Raw genomic sequence first — 16,071 nt, 5'->3', positions numbered from 1 at the left:
CAGCCAAATATATAAGAAGAAGCCGTCAAGGTAGACAATGCCATTCGCTTTGAAAGCAAGCAAAAGTGACCTCCTATATATGAGTAGAGCGTTTGATTGGGCTGTTCAAAGAACTTTGGAGGTCACCGTCAGCTGCTTGCGTTGGCGCAAACGTGAATTTGACGTCTGGAGATTGGAATAAAACAGATTGGAATATTTTTCCGTCATAGAACCTTTATGTCGTTTCAATCCCTTCTTTTTTTTTATTAATCTGTATTTTATCTTTGACTGAACATTCTACAAAAACAAACAACAGACGCTTACCTCCAACGCCCATCGAGCAGAACCTAACCACTTAACCCCATATGCCTCCCAGCGACGTTCCCTTCAACGCCTCTCGAACGCCACTGTGCGTGTGTACCACCAATGCAGCCCATAAAATTGCTTCACGGGCTCTACTCGCTGCTTTCACGAAGCTCCACGAAGCGGCAGCTAATGAGGAGCGTGTGCAGAAGCGTAACAACGGCTGGCCGTTACACTCCGCTGCCCATTGGGCTTCATTCCTGTAACCTGTTGAATACTTAACCTGAGCAAAGAGAGGGCCCTCCGATCGCCGTTATAGCATACGTTGTTTCGTGTAGCTCGATAGGCGAGAATTTTAATGGCCCTTGAGAAGTCACGCAGTCAGCGCTGTTCAATCCCGCAGCCTATATCGTGTAAAACTCAGATAGCGAAAGTACCGTCATGACGAACGGTTGAGGGTTTCGTTCAACTGTGTGTCGTGCGACGACGCCGACTGCGCGGCGCACAGAAATCTTTTGAAGTTTTGCGGTCGCTCTCTAAGCGAAGCCACAGCGGCCGGTCAGGTGTTGCTCAACGTACGGCAACTATTTCGGACGTCGAAACGGCCATCAGAGAAAAAAGGGCGGCAACATCTCGTCTTGTGCGCCAGCATACTCGTGGTATTCTTAACGTAGTGTTGGTTGATATGGTATCTACAGGGTGGCTCAATACCTCGCTTCTCTGTGCAGGAGGCGGCGCTGACGTAGGCACCGTAATGATATCCAGTAAACCACCCTATTCCACCTCCCCGACTTCCTAAAAGAGAGACAGATATAAAGAAACGTCCGTATGGGCTGCGCTAGGTGTGAAAAAGAACTTCCGATAATACCCTACTGCTTTTTTTGTTTTTTAATGTAAAAAACAAGAAATTGAAGCTTTTTATTTCTCACTCTTGCGTAAGATATGTAATCTCGTTAGCTTTATAATTCAAAAGGGCAAATTTTCTTGCTTTTCACAAAGTCAGAAAATAGCCCTGTCAGATAACTACAAAAACTGCGCCACATTGTTTTTCTCAATCCAACTCAGGCTTGATTGCCAACAGAAGCGACACTGACAGCACTGAGCTATTATCATCACAAAATATGTAAAACGCAAGCGTTTGATTATTTCGAAGCTGTCACTTTTAAGAAAGGTTCCTCGCGTCGTTACATTGCCTGAAGCGATCATTCACAGTGCTGTTCGTCAATACGGGATCTGGGGATAAAAATTTTGTTCTTGCACGCTTCCTCCGAAACTGGCGACACATGACAGAACAGCGCACCAACATACTTGCCTTTTGCCAACCGGTCACAGCGCGCCTATTGCGACAAAGCACAGCTTGAAAGACTCCTCAAAAGTCATGGAGCTAGTTTGGTTTGGCAGCAGATTCATCTAATCTTTGAAAGGTAAAATTTAGAAGGAGGTCTTTGTGAGATTTCTACGCGTGAACGTTCTCAAAAGCGCTTTGTGGCAGTTTTCGACGACAGCCATTTCTGCACGTGGCAGTCTGTGAACCAAGACGGAACAGCTGACGACAAAGGCCTGCCAAGGGCGAAGACAACACATCTTTCCAGCCTGAGACAATGAAATATTCAAGACACCGGACGTTCTAAACGAGAACGCCATTATCCCGCAGGCTCTCCTTCACACCCCTGTCTTTGTATTCGTTCATTCCCCAGTTTGCTTCATATTTTTTTTCTTGAACTCTGTTTTCTAAACTCGCCTCCAAGTACCTTCATTTCCTCCGCAGCACTCTTGATAGCGTGAGACCACGTTTTCTTAATGTTATGATAGGAAGAAAATTCGTTAATTAACGTCAGAAGCGACGAGATCGGTCGTTTACTTGCTTTGTCTCAGTTTGTTTCTCCTCCATTTCTTTTTCTATTTTTCGTCCCTGCACATTGGTGTACTTTCTTTGTGCTCTGTCCGATAGGTAATTCTTTATTTTTTAGTCTTTCTCGGTAACGAACAGCCCGTTTTCGTTCCATAAGTAATAATACGAAAGGCGAGCAGCAACCACACAAACTGGTTCTTTGCACGAACTGTGCAGCCTAATATAATAAGCAATAACTTCGAAGTCGTGCACCTCGAAAAGGTGAAAAGTAAAGCTAGCTTCATTAGAAAGAAGAAAGAAAACCACGTGGTCGGTGCGAAACAAGAAGAAAGAAGCAGTTCCCGTGGCGCTTTCTTCGTGCATTTTGGCTCGAGAGTTTCGGAAACAATGTGTAGGTGCGCGCCGTTGCCGGGCAAGAGAATTGACAGCGAAAATTAAAAACAAAAGGGCGAAGGCAAAAATGTACCAGCTTTTCGTTGAGCCAGGAACGCCGGGCGGTGCTGTCTGCGCTTTGTCTCATCGGCGCACCGAAGTGATGTTTCTGACTGGCAGAAGATTCAACCACCCCGCACCCTGCTTTCTCTCTCTCAGCCTTCTCTCAGTATCCATTCCATAGGGTGTGTACACACCTTCTTTATTGTTTTCCTTTGCCTTTTTCTTTCTTTCTTGGAGTAGCCAGTTTTTAATAACGAAGGCGCTTGAAGTGATGGAAGCCGTCGGTTCGGCTGAGGTCCACCCTGTTTGTCGCGTTTATTTATTTATTTATTTCAATCTCCGTTAACACTACGGCGGGTGTGGCTCGGTGGTTCTCGCCGGCGCTTTTGTTTTCGTCTGCTGGACCCATCTTCTTGCTGGCAGACGATGAAGTATCATGGAGTGCTGACTTAGTTTTTTTTTTTTTTTTACCAATTAACTGCGCTACTTATTCTCCCCTCTTTTTCTTATTTGGCATGTTGATTTTTGCTGAACAAGCTTGATTCTGTTACTAGGGCGTATACATTAAAAAGCAGTAGCGTTTTCTTTTACTTTCTTTTTTCTAAAGTAAGTAAATTACCAGAGGGAGCATGACCACCACAGTGCGCCAGGGTGAACACTCCTAAGTGTTCGCTGGAAGGAGAATTTAAAAGAAAAGAGAATTTTGAGAGCTAATGCTCTACCAGCTTGTGGTTCGTGGCTAAGATAAGCGTTAAATAGAGAAGCCTGGGCACGCAAGCCTTTGATAATAGAGCAATTATTAAGTTTGGCGAAGGAAGAATGTGCAAAACAGGGACTCTTAGCTCCTTTATTTAATGAAGGCGACCGGCGACCGGCGTTGTGGAACGAGAAGACATGGGCAAAGGAAAAGGTCCGGTGTTTAATTCGAATACGTTTACATGTGTACAGGCGTGTGCGTGCATGTGTGGAAGCATGCAGACATGCACACGAAAAAGCGTTCGGCTGCAAATTAGCTTACGTTCGGAAATGGTGGCAAGTTCCTGCTATAACTATGAGTGTGGTGTTTAGACATTATAACCTATGCGTAAGTAGTACGAAACAGAGTGAATAACGCGATATTTCCTTTTCGATGGTTTAGAAGGAACGTTCTTGCTAGCAATAAGGGGGAAAATAAATGGCGGCAAAAGCAGCTTGCCTCTCACATACCACTTGAGGCCCGAGCGAGGTTGAAAGAGGAGAGACGAGAGAGAGAGAGAGAGAGAGGTGATTATGAAATAGCATGAGCTGAGCACTTGCTGCAGAAAACCCTACAAATCTCTCAGGAGATCCGCGGACTTCACAAGTCCTCGCACGTTAGTATTCAGGCGCAGTGGATAGAGGAACATGGTTGCAATTGCTTCAACGGCATGGCAGTCCAACCGGCTCGATCACCTGCCTCATCTAGGACACCTTTATCGATTCTGTCGGATCACCGTGCTCTCTACCAAAGCGATGAATTTTAGCCTCCGAAGGGACCCATGTGCCTTGATTTCCCTCGTGTGTCTGCTTTCTTCCCCTTAGCGTTAGCCGGGCGCAGGAAGTATCCCTTCGGATACTTCGGGCTGGAGTTATGCTTGCACCACGCGTTACCTAAGCGTGGAGATCGACGAAAGACGACCAAGGAAGGCACCCCAAGTGCTCAACTTCTGTGACAACGTCAGGTACTCGGCACTTGCTTTGTATGTGGCCTGGAACAAGATCGTAAGAAAGGCTGGTCTGAAGCCAAACCTACCCGAAAACAACAACCGTTGGGTGATGGACAATAAGTTTGTGAAAATGCAGCCGCAGTTTCTGCACGATGCAGATTTCGAAACATTTTATTTGACTTTCTTTCATTTCCCATCTCCCTAGCGGCTAATCCTCCCAAATATATACTAGAAAAATACAAGTCCCGGATTTCTCTCTCTTTTTTTTTTTTTTTTTACGATGAGCTTTGTGGCTTAGAGCACAACGTTCGTATCAACGAAGAATTTTGTTCATCGGAACAATTTCTTATTGGCCGGTTGTTTTCGCTACCGTATTGGTTACCATCATGACTGGACAGTGCCCATTCCTGCGAAGTTTTGTTGCATATATTAACCTTTTAACTCATAGGCGTCGGGGGCCAAATTAGAAAAGCTCTTTCTTCCTGAAAGTTGTTTGTCATTGGCCGAACGCTTTCGCTAGCACCATGTTTGCTATCATGGTTGGCCGGCACTTGCCCTAGCTTGCGAAATCTTTTGTATATCGTTCACAGGTTCGTTCCCTTCGATTCTGCTCCTTGCGTGTCGCCCGCAGCGGGCCCTAGGGATGCTTGCATGGATGTAACCGAGGCACTGTTTGTGCATCGGTTAAGAAATTTAGTAAAGATATTAGAGATCAAAAATATAGATCGCTCAGAAAAATAAATAATAATAACACCGTCGCATTATTTCACCCTTCAAATATGGGCAACACAAGTAATTCTCGCACGATTGTGATTGTGCAATTTTATTACTGTCGACCCTGCTTCACTTACATTTTTTTCGAATGTTTCCGTCTTACAGTGCTGCCCGAGGAAGGACCACTGATGGAAGGCTTCCAGCCCCGTTACCAGGTGGGCGACCAAGTCAACATCACCTGCTACTCTCGGCCTTCCAAACCCATCGCAACGCTCAAGTGGTTCGTCAACAACAATGCCGTAAGTGCGGCGTGGCGTTGCCAACTGGTCTCCTCGTTGTAAACGGTGCCACGTAACGATTCTATTTCGACTGCATTCCCCTTCGTGCCTCGTGACTTGCCGAGTGGCGCCCGTTATGGCAAGAATTGCGCAGTTCAGAGCGCTGGATCATGCGAAAGTCTAGGATATCGTTGCGTTGTTTTGCTGCCTCGCTACAGCCTTCGTGTTTCAGTGTGTCAGTCATACCGGGAGCTATATTGGTGTGTGTTTTATATATTGTATGAACTTAAAAGCAATTTGCTCAGGGCCTAGTTCGTTACATAGCTGCGAAAGGCGCTTGTCCCCCGTCCACTTCCTTTCTTCTGTCGGGTACGTGTGTGTGTTTGCGCTTACATATTGTTATTTATGAACTGTCACCTAGTTTTAGACTGTTTTCTCTCTGCTATCCCGACTTTAATCTTCGTACTCATTTTACCCGTCGGAGCACAGGCGCGGTCGTCGTCTTCGACAAGCGCCCCCAACATTTGCTTACACCGAAATAAAAAAAAATAAGAAAAGCTGGCGTTCAGCGTTTTAACATATATTTTCACCTCTTTCACAATCCTTGGAAAGACAGTCTTGCCCTCCCATCACAGGCACTGAACCAATCGAGATGAGTTTCGGAACACAATGATACATCATAACTGTAATAAAGCTCTGTAAGCAAGAATAGTGGGCAATGTCTGGCGGAGCGGATAGCAGTCTTATCTACATAATGTCTAAAGATATTTGCCCCTATTAAACAAATGAAGGGTAGAAAAAAACAATATATCGGTTCACGTTGAAATGACGCCAGCACGTCAGACAGAGAAAGTCAAAAGCAAAGATTTTACCGAATTCACGTGACCGCGCACAAAACCATACTTTAAAACACCTCAGTAGACGTAGCTTAAGGAAACCTGAACCTATGAGAACCGCCTGTAACGCAACGCTAATCCCAATACATCAGCGACTTCGATGACTCCTAACTTTCTGCCCTTGTCTTAATTTCTTCTTTCCCTTTCCCCAGTGCAAGATAGTCAACCGGTCACAGTACTGGCTAAGTTCACTGCCTTTCATTTGTTGTCTTTACCTCTTTCTCCGTGTCTTTCTCTCTCTCTACAAGCTAGACAGGACAAAAATATGTAGCGGATTCATAGCTGGTGTAAGTCGCCTCCGAATCGCCCACCTATTTGTCGTTTCACGGCGAACTCAGGAAGTGCATATACGTTGAAGTGCAGTCCTGCTGGATAGGCGCATGTCTGCAGTACAAAGTAGAGGTATTTCATAAATGTCTCCTACGTATCCCGCAGGTTCAGGTTCTCCTTAAGCTCAATAAACGAAAATAATAAAAGCTACACTACCGTAACGCAACTACTGACGCGATAACAAGGTTGTCGCGAGCAGACTCTGGGCTTTTTCATGGGGGCCGTCCGTCTGGCAGCTGGCGTGTCGCCGTGGGGTTGCGAAATGGACGCTCTCGGATGGACAGTCCGGGCGCGCTAACGACGCGAAGGGCTTCTTCTTTTTGGTTGCACTGGATTATGTTGGATTAAGCCCGCATGTCTGACTCTCGCGACGAGACACCATGATGCGAGCAGGCGCATTGCAGTAAGCTGACACGACGCGCATGAAGAAACGAATCTCGGAGCCGACTGCTACGGGTGACAAAACGGAATGCCATTAAAATAAGAGCAGTGACCGTCTGCGTGCGTACACTGTAACAGTGCTTCGATGAACAGAGCGGTACCCAACAGCAGCAAGAGAAACGAGCCGCTAGAAGTAGAGCAGACTGAAAAGATGGCCCCTGCAAGGCAGACGGAATGCAGTCGGCGTTAATGCGCGTGCGCAGACCGTATGTGACTCGTCTACACGCTTGCGCGGTTGCACCAACCGCGCACGGAGCGCGGTCGTGTCGTGGCCACCTTTGTTGTCTGCTCTCACTGGCCAAAATAGCACGAATAAATGAATAAATTGGTTAGCTGTTTATTTACAGGGTGCGGGGCACGAAAGAGGTCGAACTCATTGCGTAGGTTTTACCCTGTGAGCAGCTAACACCGGCCCCGTACGTAAATGCTGGTGATGCGCCTGGCTGACCGACACTTCTTCGTAAGACTTGAAAAAGCTCGCTATGTGCGTGGCTGCCCGGTAGTTGATTTGCGTTAGAAAATAAATAAATAAATTCATTATTAAGACTGACATAGAGTACCAAAAACAGCGAGACGAGTATACTGCAGGACCCTGTCTGCACTTTCGAGTTTGAAATTGTTCGTGCTGGTGTGTCCCCCATGAATATCCATTATTCCGGCCACACAGTCGTCTGCACGAGCTGTCACGACGCTCTCGCCCTAAGCCCGCTGTCGTGGCAGCGCACTGAGTCGCCTCCGCGTTCGACAGCAGCGGCCTCCGTCCGGTACGCCCAGGCGGGCTGCCGCCCCCATAGCGCTCGCCATAACACTCGCCTTGAATTACGAGTGACAGCGCTAAGCCCTGCCAAACACACCGGCCAGAAGGGGCGCTGGCAGGCCAGGTGCTAGCGAGCTGCCGCCGCTTCTGCTGCCGTCGGCTTTGTTCGGCGTTTTGGGTGTGGTCGCCGATCGCCGCTCGGCTAGCAAGCAGCGTGTGCGCCACTGCCAGCGCTAACTCACCGCCCGCACCCTTTACCTTCCTGCGGCTAATGGTTGTCGGCTAGCGCGCTCCGTCATCCTTGCTGCACAAGCTGCCGTGTCTGCGCGCCGCGTACGAAAGAGCAGGCACCGCAGGAAAAACGGGAGGGGGGCTGCGAAATAACCCCTCCCCCAATCACGCTCCCTTTCTTCCTCGCAGCCACGTTCGCTCTTACACGCAAACACGCGGACGCCGCGAGTATAGATGGGACACGCGGCCGAAACAACGCCACACCGCGCGGTTGCCCGTGCTCATGCGGGCCCTATACTTTGAGTCACCAAAACCGTGCAGTACTTCGTAGGTTACTGGGTCGTTTGAGCGATTTAGTAAAGCTTTTTGCCACTTAATAAGGATGGTTCGCGATTGGTCACAATTGCCCTACTGATGTCTTCCGCGATCAGGCTGTCACGGATATTTGTTCACAAGCGTCGAGAAATTTGTGGACAGGCCGACGCTGACGTACCGAAAGCGCTGCGCGGTCGAGTGTAGAGCGTGCGCACCTTTATCGAACAGCTAAGTGTCTCACGTGTATGCGCCGCTGCGCTCCCGTCACCAAAGCGTCCAAGCTTGATCTTTTTGCGGAACGCTCGCTGTCCCATGCCATTCGCGTTCTCTCCACGCAATCTATGCCCAGCACACATGCACGCCTGATGTTCTTAGGGAAATCGTGCGGAAGCCGCGGGCCTAGCACCTGAGGGTAGGCGTGCAGCGTACGTACGCGTGTCTGTCACCGAGGTTACGCTGAGCGGTCAACAAGAAGCGCTCGATAATTAATCAGGGCCGTTAGGGAAGCACCGGTGCGAAGTAAAGGCACCGCCGCCGCTGAGGTTTCTTCGAGGGCATCCTTATCTTTAATGTTGCGGTCGACGGGCCTGAAAGGGGCGTGGGCTGCGCGCCCGGCGAGATTCCGGGTAATTAATTTATAGCAAACGAGATGCATTATTAAAACTCGTCGGTTCTCTTCCTGGCGTACTCCCCACGTCTGTTCGCGCCTCTTGTATTTTGCGGCAATGCACAGAGTGAGCACTTTTGTTCGGCCGGTTGTTCGTTACGTTGTCATCGTCTTCCCTAAGAGTGGTGACTTGGTTAACGAAAGATGTAAAGAGGATAAAGAGGAAGGCGTGGTAAGAGAGGAGAGAGAGATGTGGGATAAGGCGTGAGTTCTCGAAGCCAAAGACGTAAATCCGTTTTTATGTATGGGACTCGAAAAACACGGCAAGAGTGTGGCATGAAACTCTAGCGTGCTCCACGTGGCTGGCGTGTAACGCTAATCGCTGCCTACACGACCGCTGGTTTTCGCAGGATCACGTTTCGCGCGACACGTACGTCAAGCAAGCTCAGGCCTGTCGCGATCCCAGCAAACGAACCCCTTGCGTGAGGAAGTCCTAGTACTCAAACGGCTCCCACCAACCCCTTCTTTTATTTTTTCTTGCCTTGACTGTCACAACTTGCGTTGTTTTAAATGAATCATCCTCGTGAGCAAGATAGTGTGGATTTGTGCGGACTGCGGCAGCATACACATTCGCACCGCTGCAAAACTGCCAATCCCCACCCCGTCGCACGCATCTCAAGAGTGCTGGCGAGATTCTAGCGGAAGAATATAACGGATAGCCTTCAGGCTTGCCTTTGGGGTGCAGTTCTGCAGATCCAGCTCTCGACTGTTTGCTCGTAGCCTTACCGGTTGAGCCTCTGATTAATCTTGCTATGAGATACAGTCGAATCAATAGAAATGGTTATTACGCCTAAACAATATACGCGAAACGAGAAAGGACAAACACGAAGGGTGCATCATTATCGCGCTTGTGAGTAAAGATACGCAAATGGTTCCAAAGGAAACACGTTTTAAGCTTCTTTTGTCCACGTTCTTCGCTTTCTTGTGTTCCATAATATATCCACAAATTTTCATTATCATCGGATAATCATGACCTCGTTGTTAGTTTCTATCTGTTTAGTGTTGGAAGGCGTGAGAGGGAGAGAAAGAAAGAAGGAGAAGAAATAGGAACGGTGGGGAAACAAGGCTCGGCCTTTAAGATTCTGTAATCTGGTGTAAACCTATCTGGAAGTAAGATCAGGATTCATTTTTGAGGCTGTCTTGATTCCCTCGTCGTCATGTGATTGGTACCGAGCAGCCAGGCTAGCATCTGCAGGTTTTCATTCAAGTCAGCACCTCTCTTGAACAAACCGAACTCACTGCAGTTCTGCCAACAACGCAAAAGTATAACTAGGACCAGACTTCCTTGCAACTAGATTGTCACGCGCGTGTCTAATGGTTATAAGTTAATCCTACATGCGTCGAAGACCCAGAAATGCGGGAATGGAAAGCTATCATGAGTGAAACAGGCACATAAGAGCCGGAAAGAGCGACTTGGGTCGCTCAGCTATACAAGGTGTAGGTAATGGAGTGACGCATGCAGTCACGCTACATATTAATATATATGTTAACATTCACACTGGCGAACATATGGTGACCGGTAAACAAGTGGCACACCAAGCACGCGAGTTCCTCGTCCTCTTCTGCCTTCGAGCCGACGCACCGAAAACAAGTAAACGCTACAAACGTTTCCTATTCAGCCCCTTAAGAATTCTTATTTCCCTTTGACAATTCTAATGTCTGGGCGGCTAACTGTGCACGATTGATCTGTTTCCCGTCGCGCAGGTCCCTGCAAAGTACGAGACACGGGCTGGCACGACGCGTCACGAGAACGGGCTGCAAAGCACGTCCACAACGCTGCACTTCGAAATGCGGCCTGAGCACGTGTCGCGCGACGTGATTCGCTTCAAGTGCACGTCGTTCGTCACACAGGCTCATTCGCGCAGCAGCGAGGAGCTCGTCATCGGAGACAAAGGACCGCCCAGCGGTCGAGGTAAGGTCTCCGAAAAGGCCGCAGCCTCTGGTAGCAAGGTAGTGCATGTCGTGATTGTGAGACGTTTGTAGCTCCAATTTGTATTGTCTGTGACGCGTTTGCACGCCTCCTTTTTGGGCGCATGTCAGTAGCGGGTTCCTGTACATTATGTGATTGCACTGTCTGATGTTTCAACCACTTTCTTTTCTTTACGAGTCCTGTATTTCACTAACTGCTTATAGTTGTCTGTCTGTCTGTCCGTCCGTCCGTCCGTATGTATGTATGTATGTATGTATGTATGTATGTATGTATGTATGTATGTATGTATGTATGTATGTATGTATGTATGTATGTATGTATGTATGTATGTATGTATGTATGTATGTATGTATGTATGTATGTATGTATGTATGTATGTATGTATGTATGTATGTATGTATGTATGTATGTATGTATGTATGTATGTATGTATGTATGTATGTATGTATGTATGTATGTATGTATGTATGTATGTATGTATGTATGTATGTATGTATGTATGTATGTATGTATGTATGTATGTATGTATGTATGTATGTATGTATGTATGTATGTATGTATGTATGTATGTATGTATGTATGTATGTATGTATGTATGTATGTATGTATGTATGTATGTATGTATGTATGTATGTATGTATGTACGTACGTACGTACGTACGTACGTACGTACGTACGTACGTATAAATATATAAGTTTATTTTCCAGGTTCAACTGCTGGAGGGTTTTCTGGCAAAAAGCTGCATGAGCAGCTTGACTATGTCCAGAAAACCCCTACAAGCAGTAGCACACGAGTGGTACAGAAATCAGACACACATACAATAGTTAGTCAATAAAGACCAAACATTCACCAGTTGTACATAAAGAGTCTAATAATCTTTGCACAACAATTTAAACAATAAAATCGAACATGGAAACGCTCAAATGGTCATACAAATGTGCAGAATCATATAGTAAGAGTAATCAAGCAAAACATAAGAAAGACATATAATCACATTCCAACAAAATATTTCCGCAGCTCAGTTTTGGTATATCCTATTGTGTGTTTATAAGTGTTTAGAACATGGGGCAGGTTGTAAGACATTTGTAATTTATAATTGGTGCGAAAACCTGGTACATTACATGTATTAATTTTGAGCTCTATGAGCTGCGTCTACGTACATGGGTGTACGAAAAGTTGACCATAATGTTTTAGTACTGCATATTTGCAGACTGCTAGTTGCTAGGTTACGACGACTTCCAATGTTATGGTTTATCATTTGCTGAAAATTTTACGTAAGAGCTACGTACGTGCGTGCGCCATGATCAACAGAGGATAAAAATGTTGATGGCGTTTAAGAACTGTCTCTAAACGTTATTAAACGAGACATTGGACGAAAGACATAGGTGAGGCAAGAAAAAGGACAGGCGCTACCTGTGAAACGTGCCTGTCCCCTTCGTATCTTGAGCGCACTGCAGTTTAACAAGGAGTAATTACCACCTCGTCCAAATTTCAGTTCTATTTCAATTATCTCTGAACATTTTATTACAAATTAATTCAGGATCAGGCACAATCCAGAGCGCGTATTGTCATAACTACCGTTAATCTTATGCCTACATCGCCGCCAGTTCATTATGCTTCTATGAACGGAAAATCGAAAAATTGTTATAAAGAGAGACATAATTTTTTTTGAACACGTATCGTAGCATTTATCGCAGCCCGAGGACGTTACCATGCCAAGTTGCGTAAGCGTACGATCGATTTTAAACAGTTGAGTGGACAGCTTGCTCCTGCTGTGGGCATACTATCTTGCTTTTCTGGCATGGCCACGTGTACGAACTTCTGTCATCGTTTATTTTGAGATGACAAATTTCTTTATAATAAAACATATTGACACATAACTTTTATTTGACTGAAGCAAAACAAACAATCGCATTCGTGGACAAAGAAGTAAGATCTCGACTGGCATGCGGTGTACTTAGATACGGTATCTCTTTTAGGAGGTCCGCGAGATTTACCTCAGTCGATTAAGCATGACAGAGTGGCTCATGTCTCAGTTTTACACGATGTATTTGTGCTTCTTTTTACGTATATAAGAACTTATTATAAATGCACTTCGCTTTGAAACAAGTACACGTAGCCAGAAAAATGGAAGTTGCGTGACATGTATAATAAACGTAAAGAACCGCAAATCTATAACAAAATATTGCCTTATTTGGAAACAATATGCAAGTCGGGAATAGTTGCAACGCTACCAGTATACTGCACTGATTTCGATCGATTTAGCATGTAGGCGTATTTCCTTTTATGTGCGTGTACATCGCCAAAGATTCATAGTTTTACAAGGTGCTTCCTTTTCAAACTATATATATATATATATATATATATATATATATATATATATAAGGCTATGGGCACAGCGTACGTGCCGTTTCTGTAAGGAGTTCTTAGGCGAGCCGGATATACTGTGCCACCACTGACGTACATTTCAGAATACAAATTAACAAAAAATTTAAATATCGCTTTTTGCAGAACCTTGGGAGCGTTTATTTGTATGGAAACCTTGTAGACAGGAACATTTTATTCCATCTTCATTTTGTAAAATACAAAATTTTGATAACCGCACCTAATTCGATATATTTAGAATCGAATTGCAAGGTTCAATCCATGTAATATCACGTAAGATATAACGCTTGGAATAGTTCGAAAGCATTTATAAGTTTGGTCTCACTTCTCAGAAGTATAATTACCACACACTTTGTTCTGTCAGTCGTTTGTCCTTGTTTCTTGAGACCAGAGAGCTATGACTTCGTTTACAGCTTACAACAATGTACGCTATGCACTAGAAAGAATGATTGATGTATGTCAGCAATTAAAATATCAAGAACCTCTGTCTGGTGTACAGCTGAAAAGACAAATAATTGTTGCGGACGTAACTTTCCTTTGATAATTCTATGCAAGGAAGGAAGACAGTAGGCACTACTTTAAAGTACGAAACGCAGCTAAGCGTCATATGTAGTTAGAAACGGTACCTGATGCATATTGTACGAAGGGATAAAGTACATTTTTTATTAGTATGTACAGTCGCGTGCACAAAGTGTGGAGATCACAGGTGTCAGATTTTTTTTTTTTTTTCGCAGCTTAGACAAGCAGGCTGAATTCAAAGGGTACAGCCTACGCGCCTGTTCAAGTAATGTAATTAATTGAGAGAATTCCGCGTTTCACAGCTGTGCTAAAAAAATGTTGTTTTCTTGTGTGCCGTGGTTTCCTAGACTTTGCCTCCCATTTGTAAATTATAAAACTTATGCTAGTGGCAAAAACTTGTGCTTAGTACAGCTTCTACAAATTCCAGCATTAGCACATGATTGTACTTTGCATTATAATTGCTCCAATTTTCCCGCTTTAGCATTTTCATTATTTCGGCTTGAAGATACAACGCAATAGCACGACTAAGATGAAAGAGGAGAGAACGGGACGGTGCTGTTTATCAACTGGAACTTTTGCTTCATTAGACGTATGGGGCCACACGTGCAGAAAGGCAATACCACGTCATGGAGAGAAGTGAGTGACACTCGTTTAGCTAAAAACATTGGCTTGATTGGCTTGAACTGTGGTAGAGATTATTGTATAGGCTGTAAAAAAACTACAAAAAGTAAAAAAAATGTCACATCATAAAGCCAAAGGACGCTCGTGGTTGTTTACGATCAACAAAGGTGGTTTTATCGTCGATAACCACGAGCGTGCTTTTGTTAATGGTATAGGAACAGGGTTACTTACTGTTAATGAAACGGAGGGCTTAGCCACAAAAGAACTACTAGCCTTAGCAATGTAACATCGCGATAACAACTTATTTTCATGCAGGTAGCTGTTAAGCAGCTCCCTACCCTGTTTCATTATTCCATCTCTACAATTTGATTACTCTTTTTAGAGCTTAAAGTGTGCCGCCTAATTCAGAATAATTCTAGTAGTAGTAATTTATTGTTTATTAAAAATAAAAATGAATAAATAAGTAAATAAATAAATAAATACATAAATAAGTAAAAAGGAAGAGAGGGATATTGGTGCTGACCGCATTGCCATTTTCTAGCTTTGGCTGGTGATACCTGAACAGAGGTCAGCATTGGGAGTGGGGGGGAGGGGGAGTCGTGGATTGGATTAAGGAGCAGGGACTGGGAGTCGAAGTGAGGATTGAGTAAAAGAAGGCAACTACTTGCATGCGCGGCGACAACACATTAATAACCATGAACCTCTCGGCTTTCCATGTCTCAAAAGAGAGGCAGCTTCATCTTTTCTTCTTTTATATGCTCTCCACAGCGCCCCAGGAGTCTAACAGCCCCCGTATTCTCAGCGAGAAGTCGCGCTACGAAGTTGGCGACGATGTCGATGTCAACTGCACGTCCATCATCACAGAGCACCCTGTTGAGCTACGATGGTTCGTCAATGATCACGAGGTAAGTGCTCCATATTTAATAGACAGGTGTCCCTTCTTTATTGAGAATATACCGGTGCAAGGGACTTTCAATAAATAGGTGCGTTGTGTTTCGCAACGAATTCCTTGAGCCCTATATTCGTCGAAAAAATATTACACCATAAGGAACGACAGTGCCTGTAGAGCGTGCTCTGCCACATACAAAGTAATAATGTGGCAAAGCGGTACCTTTATTAGGACGATGACAAACACGTTGGAAAGCAACGGGACTTGCAGTTTGTTAAGAGCGTTCAGCCAGCTGTAACAACATAGAGAGAGAAAGGTGAACGCGGGAACTCAACTGAAGAAAGAAAGAAAACAAGCAAGTGAAAAAGGTGTTCGTTATGTTGTCATGAGGCGCACATGCTGCCTTCCCGAAGGAAAGAGGACGACGACAAACACACGAGCGGGATCGCGCAACGGGACAGGCATAACGTCAAGAAAAAAAAAATAAGAAAGAAACATTGGAGGGCCTCGTGGCGCGATTATATATCGGAGAAGGGGTGACATTTGTGAGACAAGAAGCGGAGAGCTGAAGGCAGCAGCGGCGGAAGAAGCAGCCCCGCGGCCGATAGGTCCTGGCTCCTGCCCCTGCCTGGCTCTGCTGATCCTGCAGCTCAACATTTGAAGCCTTTGGAGCATTCATCGGAGCACCGAACACAGCCTCTCTGCATCTTCCTGGCCTTTGTTCCAGTTTCGCCTTGTCACGTCATCTGGCCGCCTGTCTCCAGCTGAATAACTCAGTCGTAGCCTGCTCGACGCCTGTACCCCTTTGGCCATGAACTTCTATGACACTCCACACGAACCATG

General features: G+C 45.5%; 1 protein-coding gene across 1 annotated transcript in view; it reads left to right on the top strand.

Annotated features, from left to right (window-relative positions):
- LOC142571698 (cell adhesion molecule 4-like) overlaps positions 1-16,071 on the top strand; it is a 344,797-nt gene that overhangs the window by 316,005 nt on the left and 12,721 nt on the right. Inside the window, exons 4-6 of the mRNA XM_075680234.1 lie at positions 5,134-5,267; positions 10,588-10,795; positions 15,108-15,244. Coding sequence (XP_075536349.1) covers positions 5,134-5,267; positions 10,588-10,795; positions 15,108-15,244 — 479 coding nt within the window. The remainder of the gene's footprint in view (positions 1-5,133; positions 5,268-10,587; positions 10,796-15,107; positions 15,245-16,071) is intronic.

Source organism: Dermacentor variabilis, chromosome 2, assembly GCF_050947875.1.
Source record: "Dermacentor variabilis isolate Ectoservices chromosome 2, ASM5094787v1, whole genome shotgun sequence".
NCBI lineage: Eukaryota > Metazoa > Arthropoda > Arachnida > Ixodida > Ixodidae > Dermacentor > Dermacentor variabilis.
The sequence above is the reverse complement of the archived record's forward strand: the minus strand, read 5'-3'. Positions and strand labels throughout refer to the sequence as shown.